The 27,712-nt window shown below is 36.6% G+C and overlaps 1 protein-coding gene and 1 long non-coding RNA gene across 2 annotated transcripts; both read right to left on the bottom strand.

Annotated features, from left to right (window-relative positions):
- Positions 1-467: 467 nt before the first annotated feature.
- On the bottom strand, positions 468-23,783 carry LOC145713557 (uncharacterized). The gene is made up of 3 exons (XR_014136633.1): positions 23,492-23,783; positions 14,608-14,695; positions 468-559 (listed from the first exon to the last, which is right to left on the bottom strand). It is a non-coding gene; the product is annotated as an uncharacterized LOC145713557 (long non-coding RNA).
- Positions 21,197-23,496, bottom strand: NAP1L3 (nucleosome assembly protein 1 like 3). Its single transcript, XM_081792419.1, has one exon. It carries the CDS (start codon positions 23,411-23,413, stop codon positions 21,977-21,979), a length of 1,437 nt encoding a protein of 478 aa, XP_081648545.1. The 5' UTR covers positions 23,414-23,496; the 3' UTR covers positions 21,197-21,976.
- Positions 23,784-27,712: the final 3,929 nt, after the last annotated feature.

The raw sequence follows: 27,712 nt of genomic DNA, 5'->3' as shown, positions 1-27,712 counted from the left end.
GCTAGATTTCCCAGAGAATCATTTCATATATAGGACTAATAAATATATCTTAGAGATAAAGAAACAATCTAGTAAAAGGGACAGAATTTCATTGATAGCCTTAGTCTACTGAATAATAATACTATTAGTACCAATTATAGTTAAAATTTATTGATTATTTACTATGTGGCAAAGACTTTGTGCTAAGCATTATATATATTGTCTTGTTTATTCAGTACAAATTTATGAGCCAGGTGCTATTATTATCCCCATTTATTAATGAACCACTGACTTTGAAAGAAAATAAGGTACCTCACATATCTTGGCCTTGAATTTAGTTCTGTTGAACTCCAAAACCAGTTTTATCACTTGTATGTGTAGCAGAGGCACTGCCAGAGAAGAAAGCAAGGCAATGATGAAACATGTGAAAATAAAAACATGTGAAAATAAAAAAATGTGAAAAATAAACATTTATTCTTTTTCAGTGAGAAAACATGCCAGCTAAATCAGAGTTGGCTTCCAATTATGATGCCAGAAGACATAAGGGAGGACCAAATATTGCTTTCACAACTGGAATTGCCTAGAAAATGCAAAATAAATAGTGAGTGGAGGGCTACTCCTTGTGTAGTGGTAGAGAGACTAGAGCCTTAACATATATACAAAGTAAAACATTCCTTAGAAGGGTGGGGGATAGTGTACCTCCAAGACTCACTGAAATTAGCGTCTATCAGAAGGGTGGTTATAGGTTGCATAAGAGTTATGAGAGGAAAAAAAAAAAGTTTTCCCAAGGTGGGGTGGGGAGAGGAGTTACCATAAAGAGAAATGAGTATACTGGCTATAGTAGTCAGGGTTCTGCAGAGAAATAGAACCAATAGGAGATTTTATATTTGTGTATGTATGTACGTGTATGTAATATATGTATATATGTATATACAAATAAATAAAAATAAAAATATATATGTATATTACACACACAAAGAGATTTATTATAAGGAATTGTCTTAAAAATTTAGAGGCTGACAACTCCCAAGGCCTTCAGTCAGCAAGCTGGAGACCAAGAAGAGCCATTGGCATAGTGTCAGTCCAAGTGCAAAGGCTTGAGAACTAGGAGAGATGATGGTGCAATTCCAGTCCAAAGGCCAGCAGGCTTGAGATCCAGATAAGAGTTGATATTCCAGTTTCAATCCAAAGGCAGGAGAAAAATGATGTTCTAGCTCCAAGGCAGTGAGGCAGAAGGAACTCCCTCTTACTTCTGGGACAGTCAGTCTTTTTGTTCTAATCTCATCCTTTAACTGATTGGGTAAGGCCCAATCACATTAGAGAGAGAAATCTGCTTTGCTCAGTCTACCAATTCAAATGTGAATCTCATCCCAAAATGCTCTCACTGGCACACCAAGAATAATGTTGGATCAAATATCAGGGCACCTCATGACCCAGTAAAGTTGACACATAAAATTAACCATCACACTGGTTATGTCATCAAAGTGCTAGATGCTACAACTAGTCCTCCTAACACAACACTACTAGGGCAGGCAGGAAAAGGTTGTGTGGAAAAATTGCAAAAGCTAACTGACAGAACAGTAACATAATGGACTCATGACTACAAGGCCATTAAAGCTCTGACATTAAATATTCCCCCAGCAAAGAATTGCTGAAGCAGATTTCCTTATAATAACCAGCTGAGCAGTAGACCCAGTAGAGTTGTGTGGGTAATTACTCCTTAAATATTGCTTCTCAGAATGAGTTTTTCACTGACACGGTATATTGGAAAGATACTAACCAACAAAATGGTAAATCTCTGACCTCCCTCTCCTTTAGCCCAGAGCTACTTAAGCAACTAATGGGAGTATGGTGGGGGTGGGAAATCACCTAAAATACCAGAGAAGTCAGAAATTGCTGTGATGGACCCAAATAAACAACCTATATTGAAATGGGAACTCTCATTGAAAGAATTATCACCAACCACAGTGCAAACCTCTCTCCTCTCTACCATTCTCCAGGATAAAGTAAGCATGCAATTAATAACTTTTTAAGGGAGAAATACAGATCCTTACACAAGACATAAAACAAACAAAGCCTACAGAATACTATAACGTAGGTAGAGAAACAAAAGATAGGTTAAAATAGGGGACCTATACAAAAAGAGAAAAAAACAATTTCATGAAAAAAAAAGTGTTGATAACACTGTATTGTAGAATTGAAGTTTGCTAAGAGGGTATAACCTAAATGTTTTTAGCAAACAATAAGTAAATAAATAACTACATGAGGTAATGGATATATTAATTATCTAGAAAATGGGAATCCTTTCACAATATATACATATATCAAATCACCATGAGGTAAACTTTAAAAATTGTACAATTTTTTGTCAATTATACTTCAATAAAGCTAAAAAACTAAAAAATAAAAGTGGAAAAGGAAGGCAGAGGAGTTGTCGGCTCTGAATAAGAAGGAAAGGGTTTGTGAACCAAGACACATGAGTGGCTTCTAGAAGCTGGGAACAGCCCTGAGCTGACAGCCAGCCAAGGAAATGGAGATATCATCCTATGACCATGAGTAACTGCATTCTGTCAACAACCTAAATGGGCAAAGAAACAGTGTTCTCCTGGAGCCTCCAGAAGGGAACCCAGCTTTGCTGACACCTTGATTTTAGCTTAAGGAGACCCATACTGTACTTTTGACCTACAGAAATGTAAGATAATAAATTTGTGTTATTTTAAGCTGCTAAACGTGTAGTAATTTGTTACAGCAGCAAGAAAAAACTAATGTACACCAGTGGTGCACAGAAAGTAGAGGGAGAAAGAAGAGGGGTATGTTACTCAGCTGTCTTCTGTCTAAGGAGATTTCCAAGCAATAGATCCTTCAACTTAAGGAAAAAATGAAAATGGTATGGAGGAAAAGAAAATAAAGATTTGTCCTGAGTGCAGACTTTCAGTTATTCCCAACTTTTAATTAGCCATGTAAACAGTACTGACACAGTATTTTTTAAAAGGGGGGGTATTCAAACCATTTTTGGCTTTGTAATTGATGTTTATTATTATTAAAAGGGAGCATATTTTCTAATCTTTCTTCTTCACCTTGAAAAGTCAATCAATAATCAATAATTCTATATCTTCTTTTAGATCTGGTTCAGTACCATTGAAATTCAAATCAAATAAAAATCAAGGAAATTCAAATCAAAACCATTTTGAGATATCATTTCACACCCTCTAGAATGTCTAGAGTCATGAAGAGAGATAATAAGTATTGGAAAATATATAGAGAAATGGATCACTCATATAGTGCTGGTGGGAATATAAAATGGGAGAGAGAGTAGACAGGAGAAATGCTGGGTTCCTTTCACTTCAGTATTGTTTAAAATAGAAAGTTATAGACTTGTCTCAAGGGTTCAGCAACTACAGAAAACATCTTGTCAATTACTAACAAGATAACTTGAAATCTTAAAGTGAAGAATGTAAAAAAGGTATAAACTATGTTCAACATCAAAATTTATTCTGATGTGTATACTGGGGATGTTTGAAGTTTTCAGGCATTGTCTGCCACTGAGGGTGATGCTGTTAATGTATTTTGTATCTTTATGAAAACAGTAATCTATGCTGGATAGTCATTTTCTCAGCTAGGATTTTTATAACTAGATTAATTGGTAAATTTATCTTACCCAAATTAAAATTAAAAACAATCCTCCTGAGACTTCCAATTCATCTTTACAGATTGCAGTAGACTTAACTTTGCAAAAAAAAAAAAAAGATATAGAAAAGGAGTAGGTAAGTCTAACTGACTTAATCATATGTCCAGGGAATTAAAAGTAAGAGAACATGTGAAAAGAGAAGGGGGAGTGAAGCCAGACAAAACTAGAGATAAAGTAGAACACTAGAAAACAGTGAAAGACAAGCTGAAGCAAAGAGAGAGAAAGGCAGTTGAAAGGATGGTTTAGGTCCTGCAATCAAAAATTATTTGGGGGCACCTGAGTGGCTCAGTTGGTTATGATCAGGTCATGATGTCAGAGTTCGTGAAATTGAGCCCCACATTGGGCTTTTTGCTGACAGTGCAAGAAGCCTGTCTCTGATTCTCTCTCTCTGCCCCTCCCCTGCTCACACTTGCTCTCTCTCAAAATAAATAAACTTAAAAAAACTTTTTTGTCCATTTGCAGAGGGAAATTCACATACTTCACATATAAATGAATAATCCAAACTGAGAAATACGCTATTATAATGGTTTTATCTGGAACATGGTGACTAGACCAGTTGTGGCAATGATGGACTATATCTTGGAGGAATTGAGTTTTTCAACTTTCTCACTGGGAAAACAATAGGCCTTTGACAGGAAGAGAGAAAGATATTCATTTTTTCTCTAATCCCCAAGAAAAATGGGAACTCTAGCGTCATCTTTAAAGGAGGGGGTCAAGGGGACTCTCCCAAAGGGAAATAAGTTGGCATTTGCAACGTGTATGGCATAAGGAAGGACTACCATTTAAGGAATCTTTGTGCAGAGGCATAGACAATGAATCTCTGATAGCTAGTTTTAAAATTTCCTTTTTTTGTCTGATAATTTCCTTCTATTCCCAAATCATCACTAAAATTTTGTTAAGCATAAGAGTCAGATATTAGCTGTTTTAGGGGTTTACTTTTTGGTGTTATGTGTTAATTTTTAATGTAATGTGGATTGGGATAAGTGGTAGCAACATGGAGAAGTGGTTGTAAGACAGCACAGTATGACCAGTGGAAAAGTCTAAAGCACTTGCTCTAAGAAAGTGACAAGCAGACACACTTTTGGAACATATAACCAAGTATTTTCTAGGTTTCTCAGAAATACTTGGAAAAGGAAACTAGGCAGAGACTAGTAAAGTTACTTGAGGGAATGAAGGCTGAAGTTACGTTATTTGAGTATTAAAGGGAAATGTAACCATTGAAAGTCAGAAGTGTTAGAGAAACTTGGTTTTATAGTAACTGTTAATTGCACAAAAAAATGAAAGGGAAAGCATATGGTTTTCTGAACTTCCCACTACTTACATATTGTATGACCTTGGGTAATAAGTAGATACAATGAGCCCAAGATTTCTTACCTATGAAATGAGAAAGTAGATCATCTCTAACATTTAGCGTCAACATTATTGGAATTTGTGTTTGGTCTTAAGGTGACCACTATGAAGGGTCATAAACTATGTGAATTATTTTAATACATTATTTTTAAAAATAGTCTCCAATACTGCATAGCTCAAATATGTGCCTTCATAATTCTTTGTTTTCTGACTCTACAGCTCCACATAATTGTCTATAATTCTAACATGTTCTTTTTCTTCCACTATATTTTCTTCTGATCACAACTGTAAGTTGTGACCATTATATAAAATTTAGAATCCCCAAAATTATGAATATAAATTACCTACACCCCATTACATATAGATAACTAGTATCAGAATTTTTGTGTACTATATATAATTTACATATATATGCACGTATTTCCATATTTTTGACACCGTTTTCATTAAACAACTTATCGTAGTTAACTTTCAATGTCAGTACAGAACTGTAATATTATCTTAAATGCCTTCATATTATTCAACTGTCTGAATAAAGTAAACATATAAATTGAATCCCTTTTTCTGGACATTAAAATTGTTTTTGACATTTTCGAATTATAAGCAATACTGAAATTAACATTCTTTTTTCTAATTAAAAATTTTTTTCTAATAAAAAAATTTCCAATTAAAAAATTTTCTAAATAAAAAAATTAAAAAATTTTTCATGTTTATTTATTATCAAGAGACAGAGACGGAGCATGAGCATGGGAGGGGCAGAGAGAGGGGGAGACACAGAATCTGAAACAGGCTCCAGGTTCTGAGCTGTCAGCACAGAGCCCAAAGCGGGGCTCGAACTCAAAAAACACAAGATCATGGCCTGAGCCGAAGTCAGATGCTTAACTGACTGAGCCATCCAGGTACTCATCTTTTTTAAATTTTTAAAAATATTTTTATTTAATTTTGAGCGAGAGACAGAGCATGAGTGGGGGAGGGGGGCGGGAAGAGAGAGAGGGAGATACAGAATTTGAAGCAGGCTCTAGATCTGAGCTGTCAGCACAGAGCCCAACCCAGGACTCAAACTCATTAATTGCTAGATCATGACCTGAGCCTAAGTTGGATGCTCAACCGATTGAGCCACCCAGGTGTCCTCAAATTAATATGCTTATAATTGGTTTTGCTGTTATTTTCTTAGATAAATTCCTTGAAGATTTGCTAGGTCAAGGAATATGCACATTTTTTTAAATATGAAATTTATTGTCAAATTGGTTTCCGTACAACACACAGTGCTCATACCAACAGGTGCCCTCCTCAATACACATCACCCACCCTTCCCTCCCTCCCACCCCCCCATCAACCCTCAGTTTGTTTTCAGTTTTTAAGAGTCTCTTATGCTTTGGCTCCCTCCCTCTCTAACATTTTTTTTCTCCTTCCACTCTCCCATGGTCTTCTGTTAAGTTTCCAGGATCCACATAAGAGTGAAAACATATGGTATCTGTCTTTCTCTGTATGACTTATTTCACTTAGCATAACACTCTCCAGTTCCATCCATGTTGCTACAAAAGGCCAGATTTCATTCTTTCTCATTGCCACATAGTGTTCCATTGTGTATATAAACCACAATTTCTTTATCCATTCGTCAGTTGATAGACATTTTGGCTCTTTCCATAATTTGGCTATTGTTGAGACTGCTGCTATAAACATTGGGATACAAGTGCCCCTATGCATCAGCACTCCTGTATCCCTTGGGTAAATTCCTAGCAGTGCTATTGCTGGGTCATAGGGTAGATCTATTTTTAATTTTTTGAGGAACCTCCACACTGTTTTCCAGTGCGGCTGCACCAGTTTGCATTCCCACCAACAGTGCAAGAGGATTCCCGTGTCTCCACATCCTCTCCAACATCTATAGTCTCCTGATTTGTTCATTTTAGCCACTCTGACTGGCATGAGGTGATATCTGAGTGTGGTTTTGATTTGTATTTCCCTGATGAGGAGCGACATTGAGCATCTTTTCATGTGCCTGTTGGCCATCTGGATGTCTTCTTTAGAGAAGTGTCTATTCATGTTTTCTGCCCATTTCTTCACTGGATTATTTGTTTTTCAGGTGTGGCGTTTGGTGAGCTCTTTATAGATTTTGGATACTAGCCCTTTTTCTGATATGTCATTTGTAAATATCTTTTCCCATTCCGTCGGTTGCCTTTTAGTTTTGCTGATTACTTCCTTTTCAGTGCAGAAGCTTTTTATCTTCATGAGGTCCAAATAGTTCATTTTTGATTTTAATTCCCTTGCCTTTGGAGATATGTCAAGTAAGAAACTGCTGCAGCTGAGGTCAGAGAGGTTGTTGCCAGCTGTCTCCTCTAGGGTTCGGATGGGTTCCTGTCTCACATTCAGGTCCTTTATCCATTTCGAGTTTATTTTTGTGAATGGTGTAAGAAAGTGGTATAGTTTCAACCTTCTGCATGTTGCTGTCCACTTCTCCCAGCACCATTTGTTAAAGAGACTGTCTTTTTTCCATTGGATATGCTTTATTGCTTTGTCAAAGATTAGTTGGCCATACTTTTGTGGGTCTAGTTCTAGGGTATCTATTCTATTCCATTGGTCTATGTGTCTGTTTTTGTGCCAATACCATGCTGTCTTGATGATGACAGCTTTGTAGTAGAGGCTAAAGTCTGGGATGTAGTAGAGGCTAAAGTGATGCCTCCCACTTTTGCCTTCTTCAATATTACTTTGGCTATTCGGGGTCTTTTGTGGTTCTATACAAATTTTAGGATTGCTTGTTCTAGCTTTGAGAAGAATGCTGCTTCAATTTTGATTGAGATTGCATTGAATGTGTAGATAGCTTTGGGTAGTATTGACATTTTGACAATATTTATTCTTCCAATCCATTAGTAGGGAATGTCTTTCCATTTCTTTATATCTTCTTCAATTACCTTCATAAGCTTTCTATAGTTTTCAGCATACAGATCTTTTACATCTTTGGTTGGGTTGATTCCTAGGTATTTTATGATTCTTGGTGCAATTATGAATGGGATTAGTTTCTTTATTTGTCTTTATGTTGCTTCATTATTAGTGTATAAGAATGGCAACTGATTTCTGTACATTGATTTTATATCCTGTGACATTGCTGAATTCATTTGGTGGTTCTAGTAGACTTTTGTTGGAGTCTATTGGGTTTTCCATGTATAATATCATATCATCTGCAAAAAGTGAAAGCTTGACTTCATCTTTGCCAATTTTGATGCCTTTGATTTCCTTTTGTTGTCTGATTGCTAATGCTAGAACTCCAACACTATGTTAAACAACAAGAATATGCACATTTTTAATTAATTTTTTAAATTTTTTTTTGAGAGAAAGAGAGAGAGAGAGAGAGAAGCAGGGAAAGGCAGAGAGAGAGGGAGACACAGAATCTGAAGAAGGCTCTAGGCTCTGAGTTGTCCACACCAAGCCTGACAAGGGGCTTGAATTCATGAACCACAAAATCATAACCTGAGTCAAAGAAAGAAGTTCAACCAACTGAGCAATGCAGGCACCCCAGAAATATGCACATTTTGAAAATATTTTCCTTGCTCATTTATTTATTTTTGAGAGAGAGAGAGAGTAGGGGAGGGACAGAGAGATGAGGAGAGAATCCCAAGCAGGCTCAGTGCTGTCAGGGCAGAGCCCAACGTGGGGCTCGATCTCACAAACCAAGCCATGAGATCATGACCTGAGCTAAAATCAAGAGCTGGCAGCTTAACCAACTGAGCCACCCAGCTGCAGCAAGGAATATGCACATTTTTTAAGGTTTTTATTAACTACTGCCAAATAATACTCCAGGAAATATGTACAAACCTTTCCACTTGCAGTATCTGACATGGAATTTTCTTCACATTATGGAAGAATGATAGCAACTTTTAAATTTTAATTTTGCCAACAAAACAGGTAAACATCAGTATCTCATCATTATTTTAATTTTCATCTCTTTTATTCGTAGTGAAGGTGAGATTTCTCATATTTATTAGCCAAAAGGCTAATATACATATAAAAATATTTTTTGGAATTGCCTCTTTCACTCTTTTACAAGTTTTCTTAAGTTTGTCATTCATCCTATATATTGTTTTATAAATGATATGATTTTAAGTTGAGACTATCAAGACAGATCCAAAAATTAGATAAGGAATGTCACCCAGTACTCTTTCTTCTACCTTTCCTTAGGTACAAGGTACTCTCCAGATCACTACCACAAAGCAGGTTGATAGATAGAGAAGACATGCCAAGAAAAAAATCTTAAACATCAATAAATTCTTGTATTTTTAAAAAATATCACATGATGCATTTTTGGTGGATGGAAATTAATCTACCCTGAGTAACAAAACTCTGACTCAACTGCTCTTTACTATACACAAATACTTTTTGTTTACTAAAAATATTAGAACAATACAGAGATTTAAGCCATATTTAATATCAAATTAGTGTTTCTGCATCAAATAAAAAAAACTAAATATACTCTTTTCACATAAAATTATTATGGTAATTGAGGTATCATTTCTGATCTCTTGCTTCCTCATGAAAATGAAATGAAAATCAAATTGTTGGGATAATACTTCTTCCAACATGTAATTTAAGATATAGCATTTTTTTTTTTGTTGGGTCTTGTCAAGTTATTCTTTTTTACTATTAGACTTGTGAGAATATTTAATAACACAAGCTAAACAAACCTAAACATATTTCAAAAGACTTATTTCTAAAACCATTGTCTAGAAAATCAACCAGGGATTTCCCTAAACTAGAGAAATTTTCTGATAAATTACCATGTGCTGCTTAGTATAGATTCAGTTACAAAATTGAATTCATTTTCTTAAACCTCATCATCTATACAGATTTTTAAAAAATAGCTATGTTCTTTCTCTAACTCTTCACCTTAATTAAATACAGCTGTAGACTTAGCATAAAGGAATATCAAACAATTAATTGGCAACCCGCTGACATGATAATTAGGCTAAGAAAATCCAATTCTTCCAATATTTAAAAATATATTATATTTTTGGAATGCTTTCCTTGCAGCCTGAACCCAGACAGAAATAACAGCAAAAAATTTACATGACTTACTTGTCTTTGTGCTTTTCTTTGTTTTTCAATCCAAAAAGTGAAGAACTCTATTAAAACTTGAATTATACTTAAATAATTATAAGTAATGCATCTTATTCCTGAAATCTTTTTTATTGGATTTAAAGAGATGTTTTTCCTTAAAGCCAGACCGGCTGATGTGAGTTAATAACAAATTCAGCAAATCTAACATCATGATATTTTACCTGAAGTTGTAAATAGTGGTGATATTTGAAGGGAAATATTACGTGAAATATTTTTACTCTCCTCAAATTTCATTTTTTATGGGATGTGGTGCAAATGTTTTAAGTAGATGTCATCTGATATGCTGTTCGTTGCCTTTCACTTCTCACATCTCATGCTCTCTTAAACTTTTACAAGCAATTCTTAAGAATAAACTTCCTAACCAAAAGAACATTTTTAGAAACCACGTCAAAATATCACTAACCTGTTTTCTGTGAACCCTATTAATACTCTGGCTAAAACTAGAAGAGGTTGTATAAAAAGCATTCCACACTGGAAATAGTTTGTAAATCCCTATTTTACATAGAAATGGGCAACTGCGTTCTGGAAATGATCCAGTTGTATTCAATATTACTAAAGAAAAGTTTTTATTGCATAGTCTTTTGGTAAGAAAACAGATTGGGTAGAGTACTGGCTCTTTAAAGAAATGGATAAAAATTCAAAATGATCTTGAAAGACTGAAGATATAGTAATGATGCAGGCAGGTAGGTGTTTACCAGGAACTGATTTAGGGAGGAAAAAGACCAGAGAAAACTGGAATGATTACATGAAACCCATGAAAGAAGATTTTTTTCCTCAAAGATGGACATAACTGGATGTGTGAATACCTATTGTAAAATCTTTAATATCATTATATTTCATTGGAATTCCAACTAAAACTAATTTATTCTAATTATAGCAATCACAATTATTATTATTTGAATGGTTACTGCACACCAGTAAGTATGCTAAGTATTTGATAAACAATATCTCATTTAAGCCTTACAATAATTCTATGATGTAGTAAGATAACAGCCACATTTTGTAGATATGAAAAATGAGGATTAGAGGTATTAAGCAACTTGCATAAGGTCACAAAGCCAGTAAGTGACAAAAGTGGGAGTCAAACCAAGCCTATCACAGACTTCAAATCCCTGCTTTCATCCTCTACAATGCTCAAATCCTATAAATGTCCCTTTGGGTTATGCTCAAGGATGCTTAGGAGTAAATCTCTTCAGTTTCTCTTCCCTTCTTACGTTGACTGATTTAAAAGGCTCTTTATTGCTGCTGACTACAGGAAAACAGGGAATGATAAATATATAAGAAGTTGGAAAGGTAAAAGAAATCTTTAATGGTAATAGATCATCCTGAACTTAACCAAAATATAAATTTACTAAGCCATTTCTCATCATACCCCTGAATATGATGGATATGACCCAGGGGCTAAGCTCCACCCAGTGGTCTTATTAAGCTATAAACCTTGACAAAGTTACTCAGACATGAGTTACAAGTGGATTCAGGGGGCACCGCTGCTAGATAAGATGAAATTCTTAGTTTTCCTCAATAGATGAACAACCACTTTGTCTGCAGGTTATACTTATTTTTTCTCTGCTGCTTCCCTGAGCCTTTGTGTGTAGTCTTGAATATAGACAAAGAAGGTGCTTTTTTAGGTGGTAAAGTATGGTAGAGGGTGGTACAGTAGAGCAGTTAAAAACATAGACTCAAGCCAGACAGCCAAGTTTAAAACCTGGCTTTGTCAATTACCATTTGTGTGAACTTGGACAGGTTACTTAACCTCTCTGTACCTCAGTTTCTCCATTTGTTAGAAAAAAATAATAATTGTACCAATTCAAGATTATAGCAAGAGGGCTGCCTAAGTGGCTCAATCTGTTAAGCATCAGCCTCTTGATTTCCTTTCAGGTCATGATCTCAAGGGTCATGGAACCTGTGATGGGCGTGGACCCTGCTTAAGATTCTCTCTTTCCCCCTCCCTCTGCCCCCTCCCCTGCTGTAATGTGTGCACTCTCTCTCTCTAAAAAAAAAAAAAAAAGATTGTAGCAAGATTACATACATAAATAATAATTTGTATATTCCTGGTACATAGTAAACATCACATAAGCATTTTCTATTGATACTATTAAACTTTCAAATTTTACAGAGAAAGACCTTGTAATTCCTTCTTCTGTCCCTATGGGAGGTCCTGGCCACTGGAAGTCCTGTTTGCTTTTCACCCAGTTTTATTCTCCTATAGCATAGTCACAGATCAGTGACTAACACACTGGAATACTACCCAGCAATAAAAAGACAGCTATTAGTACAGGTACAATTTGGATGGACGTTAAGGTTATTTTGCTGAGTGAAAACAGGCCACTCTCAAAAGGTTACATACTATATAATTCCATTTATATAACCATCTGTATAACTTTTTCATATCAAGACAGAAAACAAATTAATGGTTGCCAAGCATTAGGGACAAGAGGGAGAACATTAGTATATTAGTATTAATTTGTGATGATGGAACAGTTCTGAGTCTTAATTGCAGTGGTAGTTCCATGAATCTGTACATGTGGTAAAACTGCATAGAACTATGTGGACATACACATGCACACACACACATACACACACGAATGCGTGTAAAATGTGTCAAAATCTGAATGAGGTTTGTAAATTGTACCAACTTAACATCCTGGTTTGGGTATAGTACTATAGTCATGTAAGGTGTTAACCATTTGGAACAGCTGGATGTAGGGCATACAGGACCTTTCTATACTGTATTTGCAAGTTTCTATGGGTTCTTTAAAGGTCTCAAAAAAAGTTTTTGGTTTTTTTTAGCAAAAGTTTTTTTTTTTTTTCTTTAAGTGTTAAGGGAGGCTTTTACCAATAAATGAATCTGGGCTAATTTACATATTTAGCCAAAGCCAAATTCACCACACAGGTACTCCTACTGAATTAGGAGAGTTGTTAATAGCTGTGCTGCAGAAAAAGTTTTCTGAGGTCAATACATTTAGAGAGAATTATATACGTCCCTCTCAGAGATTCTTCTCTATATTGCTTTGTGGTTCTCAATCCTGCATGTGCATCAGAATCATCTGACACACACTGGAAAGAATATCTTTCAGTTTCAATGAAATTGTAACCAAAGAAAAAAAAATGCAAGACTATGAATCAATGCTTGCTTTCACAGGTCTCAAGCCCTAAATATTTGATTTAGGCCTGTGGCAGATAGTGAAAGCAGCAAAAAAATAACCCCTTTTGGAAACAGCTCTGATGAGGAAGCATGGGGCAAGCTGAGGGCAAAGTACATACTAAAAGCACCCACCCCCAGGTAGGATATGTATGATATTCCTCTGACACTCCTGACTGCCCATAAACAAAGGTAAGTGAAGAAAACAAATGGCTGACTGATACAGACCACAATCATGCAGGACAGGAATCTCTTTCAGTTTATGTATAATTTAGTAAACTGCAAGAAAAAGGCAATGTCATCTATACGCTAATTTCCAGAAGCCTATACACTCCTTTCCCTAGAGCCCTAATATCACCCTTATCAAGATGTTAAGGGGGGTTAATTCCTTGCCATGGTGATGTGGGAAACAAAGGAAAATGAAAAACTAAATTCCCTTACTGACTACAGCCCATTAACAAATCCGTGAAACAGGTAGAGTGACCTTCCTCTAGGAGCTCAGCTGCTTAGATGATGACACTTTTCTAGGGACAAAAGGGAATCTTGGCTTAACATTATCCTAACACCCCAGGATCCTGTGAGTCTCCCCGAACACATAAAAATTCCTTTGCAAACCTCCTTTATCTTTAACCACCAAGTATATGTTGGCAATTGTACTCCAAGCATATGACCCCTGATATACATCTGAAGGGTCTCATGACTGAAGTTTTACTGTTTACACATCTGAAAGGTTCATGACTGAGGCTTTACTAAGTAGTAATAAATGATGTTTTCCTAACAACAGCTAGCCCCTCAAGGTCCTGGAAACCTTGCTTCCAAAATTCCTTAGAGACTTACGCTGTCCCTAACCTCTTCCCAACCTGAAGGTATATAATCAGTCACTCTTCACAACCCCAGTGAAGTTCTTTCTGCCCATGGGTCCTGTCCCTGTGCTTTAATAAAATCATCTTTTTACACCAAAGACATCTTCGAGAATTCTTTCTTGCCCATCAGCTCTGAACCCCACCATCACCCCAAAATTTCATCACCTCCATAACACAGAACAAAAGTGGAACTGAAGTAAAGAAGAAAATTATACCAGTATATCATCTTTATTTTCTGGAGATTGCTTCAATATGAGAAAGACAAACAAGAAGTAACTAAAGATGCTGGTCAGTCAGTTGAGCAGAAATTAACTACTAGATCACCACAGAACACTTCTAACTCAAGACATTTCACTGAATCATACTGATCTGCTGTTCATTCCAAAGCTGGCAATGGAGAGAACACCATAAATTGATAGAAATGGCCTCAGGAGAGAGATATTAGCAATTTAGAGAGAGAATGATATTATACAAACCTGAATTGAAACTTCTGAGATGCTTGAGTTCATTTCTTTCCACCTCTTCACACATCACACTTCAGCAAACAGTTGCCCCCATTCAAAACTGAAAAAAAAAATGAGACAACCCCTAAACATAGATGATTTAAAAATAAGAAGCAAAACAACATAAGCAAAAGGCAGACTAAGGAAGAAGAAACTAAGGAACAGGTCCTGAAAATTTTTGAAAAGCCTATTTTAACAGGTAAACTTTAACATTCTACTGAAGGATATAAGAAAGACTTGATTAAATGGAAAGACACATCTTGTCCTTGGATAAAAAGCCTGAATAATATGAAATTCCCGATTCTCTCTAAGTCTATCTACAAATTCAAACAAACCCCAAATCAAAATATCCATAGGCTTCGGGGATGAAGTGTGAAAAAAAGCAATACTGCAGCTCATCTGGAAAAATAAATAGGTAAAAATTTCCCCCCAAAAAATCTTTAAAAATGTATAATAAAAAATCTTAAAATGTACATCAGAGATTTTTTAAAAAGATTTATACTAGCACAAGAATAACCATTTTGAACGGAACAGTCCACGAATAGACACAAACACATGAGGTAATGTATTATATAATAAAGGTGTCAATTATTTACATTGGATATTTAATACTCAATAAATGGTGTTGAAACAACTAGTGAGTTGTGTTGAGAAAAAAAAAATGGTACAGGTATCTCAATCTTTACATCAAAATTATTCCAGAAGGATTAAAGCTTTAAATGAAATTAAAGAATTCTGTAAGAAAACATGATCAGGTAAAAAAAAAAAATGATCTTGGTGTGGAAAGATCTAAGCCAAATACCCAAAATCTATAATAGGGGGAAAAAGGATAAATGTGGCTGTATTAACATTAAAACTCTTCTGCAGGGGGAGGCATCACAATCCCAGACTTTAGCCTCTACTACAAAGCTGTCATCATCAAGACAGCATGGTATTGGCACAAAAACAGACACATAGACCAATGGAATAGAATAGATACCCTAGAACTAGACCCACAAAAGTATGGCCAACTAATCTTTGACAAAGCAATAAAGCATATCCAATGGAAAAAAGACAGTCTCTTTAACAAATGGTGCTGGGAGAAGTGGACAGCAACATGCAGAAGGTTGAAACTATACCACTTTCTTACACCATTCACAAAAATAAACTCGAAATGGATAAAGGACCTGAATGTGAGACAGGAACCCATCCGAACCCTAGAGGAGACAGCTGGCAACAACCTCTCTGACCTCAGCTGCAGCAGTTTCTTACTTGACATATCTCCAAAGGCAAGGGAATTAAAATCAAAAATGAACTATTTGGACCTCATGAAGATAAAAAGCTTCTGCACTGAAAAGGAAGTAATCAGCAAAACTAAAAGGCAACCGGCGGAATGGGAAAAGATATTTACAAATGACATATCAGAAAAAGGGCTAGTATCCAAAATCTATAAAGAGCTCACCAAACGCCACACCTGAAAAACAAATAATCCAGTGAAGAAATGGGCAGAAAACATGAATAGACACTTCTCTAAAGAAGACATCCAGATGGCCAACAGGCACATGAAAAGATGCTCAATGTCGCTCCTCATCAGGGAAATACAAATCAAAACCACACTCAGATATCACCTCATGCCAGTCAGAGTGGCTAAAATGAACAAATCAGGAGACTATAGATGTTGGAGAGGATGTGGAGACACGGGAATCCTCTTGCACTGTTGGTGGGAATGCAAACTGGTGCAGCCGCACTGGAAAACAGTGTGGAGGTTCCTCAAAAAATTAAAAATAGATCTACCCTATGACCCAGCAATAGCACTGCTAGGAATTTACCCAAGGGATACAGGAGTGCTGATGCATAGGGGCACTTGTACCCCAATGTTTATAGCAGCACTCTCAACAATAGCCAAATTGTGGAAAGAGCCTAAATGTCCATCAACTGACGAATGGATAAAGAAATTGTGGTTTATATACACAATGGAGTACTACATGGCAATGAGAAAGAACGAAATATGGCCCTTTGTAGCAACGTGGATGGAACTGGAGAGTGTTATGCTAAGTGAAATAAGCCATACAGAGAAAGACAGATACCATATGGTTTCACTCTTATGTGGATCCTGAGAAACTTAACAGAAACCCATGGGGGAGGGGAAGGAAAAAAAAAAAAAAAGAGGTTAGAGTGGGAGAGAGCCAAAGCATAAGAGACTCTTAAAAACTGAGAACAAACTGAGGGTTGATGGGGGGTGGGGGATGGGTATTGAGGAGGGCACCTTTTGGGATGAGCACTGGGTGTTGTATGGAAACCAATTTGACAATAAATTTCATATATTGAAAAAAAATAAAAAAAATAAAAAAAAATAATAAAAATTCTTTTTGGGGCTCCTGGAAATCTTAGTTGGTGGAGCATGAGACTCTTGAACTTGGGGTTGTGGGTTCAAGCCCCAGATTGGGTGTAGAGATTATTTAAAAATAAAATCATAAAAAAAAAAAAACTCTTCTGCAGGGAAAACGAAAAAAAAAATGAACAAAATCAAAAGCAAAAATGTTTCAACATATGCAACATTTTTCCTTAATTCAAATAGTGTTTGTAATTACTAACCAATTAGAAAAAAATGCTCCTGGGGCGCCTGGGTGGTGCAGTCGGTTAAGCGTCCGACTTCAGCCAGGTCACGATCTCACGGTCCGTGAGTTCGAGCCCCGTGTCAGGCTCTGGGCTGATGGCTTGGAGCCTGGAGCCTGTTTCCGATTCTGTGTCTCCCTCTCTCTCTGCCCCTCCCCCGTTCATGCTCTGTCTCTCTCTGTCCCAAAAATAAATAAAAAAACGTTGAAAAAAAAATTAGAAAAAAATGCTCCTAACCTAAATGCCCATGAAAAAAACCATACAATAAGTTATGGCATATCCATTTAATATATGTTAAAAGGAATAAACTTTGCATGCACAGGGCTCCAAAATATATTAAATGAAAAGTGAAAGTGATAAAATCGTAGTTATATTGTAAGGGTTAAATTGTAGTGTAGGGCTAACCTGTAGCTTTAAGAAATAACAGCTTTGTTTTAACATTGTAGATTAAGAGATAACAGCCTTGTCCTATCAATCAAGGGAACAAAAGTTTAAGGGAACTCAACTGGTTTAGTGTTTGATTGGATTGGGGCAAGGCCACGTCTGAACTGTTTCCACCCCCATCTGGGAACTATTTCTTTGTTCTGTCCCCAGGTGATGATAAGACAATGTGGTCAGCTATAAAAACTCTGTACCCTGGCTGTTTGACTGCACTCTGGTCAAGAGTGTCGGTCTTGATTGGTTGGCCTTGCCTCTCGCTGCAATAAATTTTGTTGTGACTGTCACTGGTGCCGATTGCATTCTGTTTCAGGAGTCATGTGGATGCAACAATATTAATAAAGATATAGACATTTTCGTGCAAATTGTGGTTATGTTTGAAGGCGGAACTGTTTAAAATAATTTTTATGCTTTTCAGTATATTTTCCAAATTTTTTATAATGAACATACTTTATAATCAGAGGATGTAATACAACAGTAATAAAGTTTCAACTTTCAGTGAAGCACAGTTCAAACAAAATATAATTAATCACTTTAGTTTACATAACTCATGAGTACAGCTGAGAAAAACGCTCGCAAACACTAACTTTTCTCAGCACTACCAGGGAAAAACAGCTTCATTATATTTTTCTTTATAAATCCTGTGTCACACAAAAATTTAAGAAGTGATATCGGAGACTTGATATTAATGTGTTTTTGAAAATTCTTAACTCTATGCTACTTTATTCAAGTGATAAAATTTTGTTAGGTACCATATCATAGTAAACCACATTTTTATAGCACAATAATAAAGGCACACCTGGTCTAAGTTGACTTAAACTCTTTTACTTCTGAGCTGGAGGCAAAACACATACTTGAATTGATTGGCTTTCCAAGTATATTTCCCCCCCAGGTAAATATTAGCTTCAGTGAAGAATTCTAATAATTTTCCCACTCTCTAAAATCTATAATACAAAAAAAAAAAAAAAAAGGACTAAACTGCATAGCAATGAGAAAAGATGGTTTAGAGAATTTGTTGTGTTCTGTATCTTGAAGAAAAGTATACTTCTAAATGCTGTTTTAATTAAATATTTCATTTTTTTATTTAAAAAATATACTCTACAAAACTCACAAAACATTTGAAGTAATCCCTACGTGTATTAAAGTTATTATACTGTAGGTTGTCCTAATACATGCACTAGTTGGCACAAACACCTACCTCATCAAGTAAGAGTTTATACTTTTTTCAAAAGCCTGCAATTCCTTTTCACATTTGGCTTCTATCTTGTCATATGGTCCCTTAAGTGTTTTTTTTGCGGGGGGTGGGGGCAGGGGCACCAGTATCGCTAGACTGCGACATAATGGGTAATTTGCTTCATTTGACTATCTGTATTTTCACTTTGTTTACTTCGATCCAGAGTTTCTTCCATGATCTCTTCATTAATCCCTGCTGCTTAGTCACATTCTTCGTCATCAGTCAGCAAGGTTAAAGGAAAAGAGCAAACTTTTAAAGTGACTACCATGGACGCTCATTGCCTAATCCAGGACGGGAAAGAACTCACAAAGTAGGATGTGGGAAAGGGGGGGACGTGGTGGTGGTGGGGGTCCTCCTCGGTCGGGTTGGGAACAAGGAAGAGGGCAGCTTGCCTCAGCCTTAAATGACAGCAAAGGGAAAACAGCGCGCCAGAAAGAAGTCACAGAAGACTGAGTAAAAGCTCTCCCCAAGCTTTTGCTCTCCGCTCACGGAGTTCATTCCCAGTAGGCTCCTCCTTCCAGCATTATTCATTGGTTGGGCAAGTGTGATGGACAAACCTGCAGCCCAACAAACGTGCAAGCCCAGCGGTTTCCTGGCTGTAGCCACCTTCACTAGCCACGGTAGTAGAAGCACCTAGCACAGACAGTTTGCATTTCTGTGATTCTAGCTTTACTAATGTAAAAACCTTTGGCAACTACCCCGCCCCTCCCTTTCCTCCACCCTCCCACCAGCCCCCTAAGCGGTAAAGGTAAATATACCATTAAGCTGTTTTTCCACCGCGCTTTCTTACACCCACCCTGCTTGAATTAACCTTTTTATTTGAGCCAAGAAGTTGTGATAAAACCTAATCAAGAGACAGACTGGGAAAAAATACACCAATCTATAAACACGATATCTTCCTGTAGCGTGCTTCTGAATGACTTTTATTTTCTGCATTTCTGCTTCTTTGTTGCAAATATTCTGAGGTGCGTTCCTTTAATATTGGAAAATACAGAACAGGTAGGGGCTAAATACTTAAGTAAGTGTTCTAAGATGCGATAAGGATTTTGCATTCCATGTAGGAGTTTTAAGGGCTCTGCTATATCTGTGATGTCTGACAAGCACAGTATATATCCGATTTGGGAACCTCCCCAACAGTGACCCAGGTACACCATATTTATTATAGCCTTCGTTTTGGCCCTGCTATATTAGTAAATCTATTCCCATACCCTTTCTTGATGGATGCAAATATCTCAGAAATAAAAACCTAAATATCCAAACACCCCTGATTGGTTAAATATAGTGTCATATATTGTAATATTTTACATTGTAGACACGGTCTGGGCTATTGTTAAACAGGGATAAAAGCAAGATATTAAACTATGTATGATGGGATTTGGAAAGACTATTAGGTAAGTTTATGCCTAAAGAGCCAGAAACCCCCAAATCCTGTCTTCTTCCTGCTTTAGCTCTTTCCTTAAGGTTTTGATGGAAGATATATGTGGACAGGGAAATGGCAAATGTGAAAGAAGATACTGCTTTACCATTTGTTGTGCTGTGCCTTTGTGCCCTGTGCAAAGCTTCTGATAAGCTGAGTTTTAAGGGACCTCCTCTTCACACTAATTTCAACCCCAAAATCGCAGGATCTCATTACCCTGTAACCAGTTGCATGGTATTGAAGAGGTGATAACCAGTTGCATGGTATTGAAGAGGTGAAAGCCTGAGACACCTATTTAAAAAAAATGCCACATCTGAGAGTGTGACCTTCTCCCAAGTCAGGCGGAAGGTGGGCCTGGATCACTTGTTCATCCTAGGTCATTTGCCCATCCTACTTTTGGAAGTGAAAGCAACAGCTTATATAGATGTATTTTCTCAGTGAGGCATTCCTTCCCTTTTTCCCCTTCTGCTCTATCCCCACTACCTCCCATCCTTTTCATTCCTCACCCTCTTCCCTTTCCCCTCAAGCCCTTTCCCTTCTTTCTCCACTCTCCCTTCCCTTCCAACCACCCTCCTCTCCCTCTTCCTTCTCCTTTTCCCTCCCCCTCTACCCTCTCTTTCTCCTCCTCCCCCTTAGCTTTCCTCCTCTGTCCCATTTCTCTCCAATCACTTGAATGTGTATCTTCCAAAGAAGACCTAAGATCTGGGAAACAAATCAGAATATGAATAATAGTTATGTATTTCTTAAATTTCTCCTTTTCTCAGTATTTTCCACTTTTTTGAGAAGACCTACATTTTTTATAATTAGGAAAAAATGTTAGATTTTTATAGCATGATACACTTTATTTGACATTTATTTTAGGATGCAATAGAACATGAAAAAATATCAAATGATATAAAGTGATCATCTTAGTGAAAGATAAAGTAGAACATATTACAAAGAAAATGTGGTTAGTAACCTCAGTTTACAATTACACAGTATGAGGAAACTTTTAAAAAATACCATGTCACTAACACTTCAGTGGTAAACAACAACTTAATTATTAATTTATAGACCACTATGTCACATAAATAAGCTCACAGTCATATCATATATGGTCTCGATGGACATTCTTAAATGTATGCTAATCTTTTTTAAGCAAATTTCACTGTTAAGCTGTTCTAATTACTGTAAGTACCATATTTCTATAGCAAAGTAATGAAGGCACAGCTAGTGCAAGCAGATTTAAACTTTTAGTCTTCCAGGCTGGAAATAAAAAAAACACTTGCGTTGGTACTTCAGGAACTGTTTTTTTCAAGCAAATATTTGTCTCAATTGACAATTCTGACAGTTTTCACAGCTACATTCTAATAGGAACATGACAAAAAGACTTCACAAAAATCAGAACTTTATAGCACAAAATGAGCATGCTTTAGATAACTGACATTTATATATTTTGAAGAATATTACACTACAACAGGCTAGATAAACTGATACTTAGACACTGTAAGACCATTTTCAGACTACCAAGAAAATATGAAAACACAAGACTATAAGGAATGCTAGTGTTGAGGTTATAGAGCAGCGCCCCCCTCCCATCTCGCCTAAGGCTATATAAACCTGCTTCACTTCTGCTTGAAGTTTTGAGATTCTTGAAAATTCTTTCAAGCAGCTTTTTTTTATTTTCGATATTTCCTGTTTCCATAATTTTTACTATCTTCATAGGTACATTTGACTTCTCCTGTATAGTAATAGATCGATTTCAGGATGACATTATCATGTAAAGTTTGACCAATTTCAAAGTCCTCATTGAGGATAGCATCTTCTCGTGGCTCTAGCTTTCCAATCTTAGGAATCTCAGGAGGGCTAAAGAAATTGAAGAATGATGCATTAGGAACCACTCTTGGCTGACTTTCAATTTCTCCAGTAGCAGTTGTTCGACTCTGGGTGGTTGTCACAGTAACATCCTTTCCTCTTCTCCAATCTATTTTACAGCCCTTGCAATCTTGGATTTCCCATCCCCAAGAGAAGAAGGGATCCTTGTGATCTGGTTTTGACTTTATTATATATGTCTTGGTCAGCACCTCATTTCTGAAGTATGGATTGGGTAGAAAATAAAATTCAAATGTGTAACTTATAGGCTGGCCAGGTTTTGAGAACTTTAGGTTAATATCTGACAAGAACTTCAGAATGGGTGCATCATACTTCTGAATCATGGGCCCGAGCTTGTCAACATTCTTTAAAACAGTCAGCCAATAGTCAGGAATGCCTTTAGGATCCTTTTTAGGCTTTCCCTTATGAGCTCTTTTAAGAGTCACTCTTTCTTTAGGCCTGGCCTCAGGAATTCTTTTAGGAGCCTCTATTATGGCAGCCTTTGCCTTAGCTTCTGTTGCTCTAGTCTGTTCTTTATCTTCTGCCTTTACCTGAGGGTCTACTTTAGGGTCTTCTTTCACTTCAGGCTTTGTCCCCAGAAAATCTTTAGACTCTGCTTTTTCTTCAGCCTTTGTCTCAGGAATTTCTTTTGGAACCTCATTTTCTTCAGCCTTTACCTCAGGTTTTCCTTTAGGCCCGTTATCTTCTTCCTCACCCTCTAAAGCAGGCATTTCACTAGGGCTGTCTTCCTGCACCTCCTCATCACTGCTGAACACCTCATCCTCTGAATTCCACTCATATTCTTCTTCTGTAGGTTCATATTCTGCATTGATTATTTGAAATCGCCGATCGTATAGAGGCTTATTGAGTTCGGCATATTTTCTTTCGAGATCGTGAATTGCCTTTAAGAACAGGATGTCTACCTTGTCACATTCATCTTGAATATTTCTGAGCGCCTGCACACGATTTCTAACGGCCTGAGGCAGCCTATCCACGAAACTTTTACCCAAAGGAGCCCGTTGTGCTCTTCTGGAAGGCCCAGATACCCTCCTCTTTCTATATAAGCGGCTGCGGCCACTGCTGCTGCTGCTGCTGCTGCTGCTGCTGCTGCTGCAACTAGTGCTGCTGCTAGAGCTACTACAGTCAGATTCCTCCCCAGAATCACTAGAGGAGCTAGCCATCTTCTCTTCAGCAACCCTTTGGGCGGCAGGTTCCAAAACCGTGTTAAGATCCGCTTCTGCCATTTTGCAACCCTGCAAACCTCTTAATGTGGTGACTACCGCTGAGACCGCGCGACCAGAGATGGGCAGAAAATGACTCACGGATGCTTGGGTGGCGGCGGAGGCCGAGGCTGAGGAGGTGGCAGCGGCGAAGGCAGCAGTAGCGCAGGACGGGGTTGGGCTGGGTTGCTGTGATCCCGCAGAGGTGGAAGCCGCAGTAGAGGCCTGGGCAAGAGCGGCGGTGGCAAGGACTCAAAGCAGCTGCGGCGGACAGAGGAGTGCCGCAGTCTAATGGCGCAGTGTAAGACCCCAAGATCTCTTCACGGTTTAGATCGCGAGCTCCCACCCCTTGCGGACCCACCTGCAGTCAATTTAGTTCCCAGTGTGCCTTTTAGCTCTCACCTCATTTGCTGGGCAAACTTGATTGACAATGTCTAAGCCTATTGAATGACCAAACGCACGCGCCGCTCTCCAGGCTCCGCCCACCTTCCCAGACGCTGCCTTGTAGCTGAGGCACACATTCGTGGAAGACGTTTATTTCCCCTGAAAATTATATCTTTATAGTTTTATAATTCAAAAAATAAAAATAAAAAAAGCTTAGATATGAGGTAAAAATACTATCCATGGTTCTTAACAAGGGAAGAGGAGTATCTTTCTCCTATCATTTCGTCCTGAATTCCCGTTTGGTTTGTCAGGAGCCTCTTGACAAAAATTTGTTTTTAAAAAATTGGATGAAAATACTTCAAATGGCATCATTGGGTAGTGTGAATATGTAATATATTTTTTTAAAACTATATCTAAATATGCTATTAGCGTGTATTTTTAAACTGGAGAGAAAAGGGAGTCGTTTATTGGCAAAGGGGGGAGGGGCTAGAAAGCAGGCATATTGAGTTCCACCTTACAGTTTTTAGTAAGTACTATCTGTGGTGTTGGGCAAGCCTGATTTATATCCATCTACAAGGGTGGCGATGCTATGAGTCAGTTACACTATTTTTACTGTATTTCTTTTTTTTAAACTGGCATATAATATACTCCAATCTTGCTGCCGATTTGCCTCTAGCTGTTCTCAAAGCTTGCAACAACCTTGTAGATGAAGTGCAAGGACATTCAGATGTTAAGTAGTGTTATTTAAAAGCAGACGGTTTGCTCTATACTTTTGTGGAGCAGTTTTCAATTCCATAAACAACAGCATGGGAGAGGGAATTTGTGCTGATGAAAGTGCATCCTCTGTCAGGGTATACTTTACAATGTCGTCTACCACCAGTTTCCTTCTAACATTGTAATATTCCAGCCACACTAAAGTATGATTTACCAGTCCAGTAATATGTTAATAAACTTTTGTAAAATGAGGTTTAAAAACAGGTATCTTATTTTTATTTACAGGATTGTTTTCTGCTACAGAACACCTCCCTTGGTACAACAAAAAAGACCAGTGTTTACTTTTCATTAAAAGGTAAGAAACATATTTAGCCCCTTTTTATGAATGACCACAATTACCTATCTATATTTGAATAAAAATTCACAGGATATATTAATAGTCTCTTAAAGAATTCATTGGAAGATACCTTGATCTTTCTGTGGAAGTAAAAACAAACAAAAAACCTAGACGTCATTTGATAATACTAATGCAGAAAATAACCTAATTAATTAAATTCACTGTCTAAACCTGCTCACAGAACACAAGTAGTAAATTAAAATATAAAATATGATGAATTATTCACTTCAAATGAGGAAACATTTTAAAGTTAGATTAATCTTTACATTACTTTTTTATTATAGAATTTGGGCTTTGTCATTTAGTCACATATTTTTAAAAAGTTAGGAAACACTTTCTATGTTGTAAATAAATTTACTTTTATTGTTTATTTTTGATCTTCAAGGTATATAAGCATTATAAAGAAAAAACAGTATATAAAATTCCAATGATGGTATATATATACAATCTTATCAACCAAATGATAACCATTTTTAACATTTTGGTGCATTTCCTCCCAGAAATTTCTCTGTACATCTACATACCTGCCTGTTTATATATACTGTTTTATCTATAAAACATATTTTGTTTTGTAATCTGCTCATTTATCAGTTGTGGCTATATTTTCATGGTAAATGATAAACACCTAATTTTAAAATAGATGCATATTCCATGGAAATGTTTATTTATTTAATATTTAACCATATTCCTGTTGTAGGGCAGCTACTTCCCACATCATTTTTCTACTAGCATACACATTTTTTTCCTACTATAAAAAAATTAGCCCTGGATACCTACTGTATGCGCTCGTGAAAATTATGGGAATGCAGGAGTAAATTGTGTTCATTTTATTCTTTGACACATATTGCCAAACTTTTCTCTCCAGAAAAGTTATCACAGTTTACACTCCTACAAACAATGCTAAGAGTTAATTTTGTCCTTCAACTAATATTTTTGTGCCTGCCGTGTGTTAGGCACATGTGGTAGAGGATGGCAGTTTAATGGTGAATAAAACTTAACTGAGTGTGAGGGGTGCCTGGGTGTCTCAGTTGGTTAAGCTTCTGACTTTGGCTTAGGTTTCTCACAGGTTCATGAATTCAAGCCCCATAAGGGATTCTGTACTGACAGCTCAGAGCCTGGAGCCTGCTTTGGATTCTGTGTCTCCCTCTCTCTCTGCCCCTCCCCTGCTCTCTCTCTCTCTTTCTCTCTCTCTCTCAAAACTTAATAAACATTAAAAAAATATTAAAACTAAACTGAGTGTGTATTCTTTCATTTCATAATTTTAATCACAACATATACTATGGAAACAATTATTTAAGTCAGTGGGTTTATGCCATAAATATTGTCCTGAAACTTATTATTTTCATTTAAAATGATAGATATCTTTTTTTAATGAATGCTCTTATATTTTGATAGTATGTTAAAGGTTTCATTTACATGTTAAATTTTGTATCATCAGGAATTAATATTTTGGATAAGTATTGAGTTAGGGATTCAAATTTTTTTTAAGTTTATTTACTTTGAGAGAGAAAGAGAGAGAGAGAGAATGAGTGGCAGAGGGGCAGAGAGAGAGGGAATCTGAAGCAAGCTCCCACACTGTCAGTAAAGAATTTGATGAGGGCCTTGATCCCATTAACCATGAGATCATGACCTGAGCCAAAATCAAGTTGGACGCTTAACCGACTAAGTCACCCAGCACCCCTCAAATATTTTTAAATATATTTTTATTAGCTAGCTAATTGTTTTGTGCTGTTTGTTTGGTAATCTCTCTGACTCATACTTATTTGAGATACCAACTCTATCATATTAACTAAAATGCTTGGTTCTGTTTCTGAATTCTATTCTCTGATCTGTTGGCCATAATTTTTCTACAAACAACTAATGAGGTACTGGCAGGTTTTTTTTTGAAAACTTTATATTTTATGAAAATGATATGCATTGAAAAAAGGTTAGATAATATGTTGAAATCCAAACAAGAAAAGTAACTAAAAACACACTGAGAGTAATCACTATTCACATCTTTAATGAAAATCTCCAGATTAATTTCTTTTAAAAAATGTTTATTTATTTTGAGAGAGAGAGCATGTGAGTGGGAAAGGGGTTAGAGAGAGAATCCCAAGCAGGCTCTGTGCTGTCAGTGAGGAGCCGGATGCAGGGCTTGATCCCATGGAATTGTGTGATCATAACCTGAGCTGAAATCAAGAGTTGGACACTTAACCGACTGAGCCACTCAGGTGCCCCTCCAAATTAATTTCTTATCATTATGTATTTGTATTTCTTAGGTTAATGGTAAGATTCAATGTCTTTTCATATTTTTATTGTCCATTTGAGAAATGCCTACTCATATCCTTCACTTGCTTTTCCACTGAATTAAGAAAGAAATTAATCAGTGGTGAGATCCTACAGGTTAAATAATTATGGTCTTGATTTAAAACAACTGTGACTCACTTAGAAAATATCTCTGTTCTGACTTATAATATTGGACAAATGTGACTTAACTAAAGCTTTTATTTTAAATTACTCAATTTCATTTTAAATTGTCATCTAAATAATGTCTTTCAAGAATTCGTGCTTAATCACACTGATCAAAGAAGTTTGAAATGAAACAGAGAGAATAAAAAGAGAAAAACTTGTAAAAAAACTCATACAAAGATAATATATTAATGAACTATTTTGATTTTTCTATTTGTAAGTATTTTTTTCCCAAGCCAAAGACTATTGGTGACTTCTAACTACAGTGCTCTACTTTAGATGTGTATGCACTACCTTAGGTATCTTATAACACACTTTTATTTTTGTAGCTTTTTTGTCTATTGTTAATTTTATTATGGCAGTTTCCTAAAAGAAAA

Source organism: Panthera onca, chromosome X (genome assembly GCF_046562875.1).
Source record: "Panthera onca isolate mPanOnc1 chromosome X, mPanOnc1 haplotype 2, whole genome shotgun sequence".
Classification (NCBI taxonomy): Eukaryota; Metazoa; Chordata; class Mammalia; order Carnivora; family Felidae; genus Panthera; species Panthera onca.
The sequence above is the reverse complement of the archived record's forward strand: the minus strand, read 5'-3'. Positions and strand labels throughout refer to the sequence as shown.

Coding starts and splice junctions, on each gene's coding strand:
- NAP1L3 (XM_081792419.1), bottom strand. CDS start 23,413: ATGGCAGAAGCGGATCTTAACACGGTTTTGGAACCTGCCGCCCAAAGG.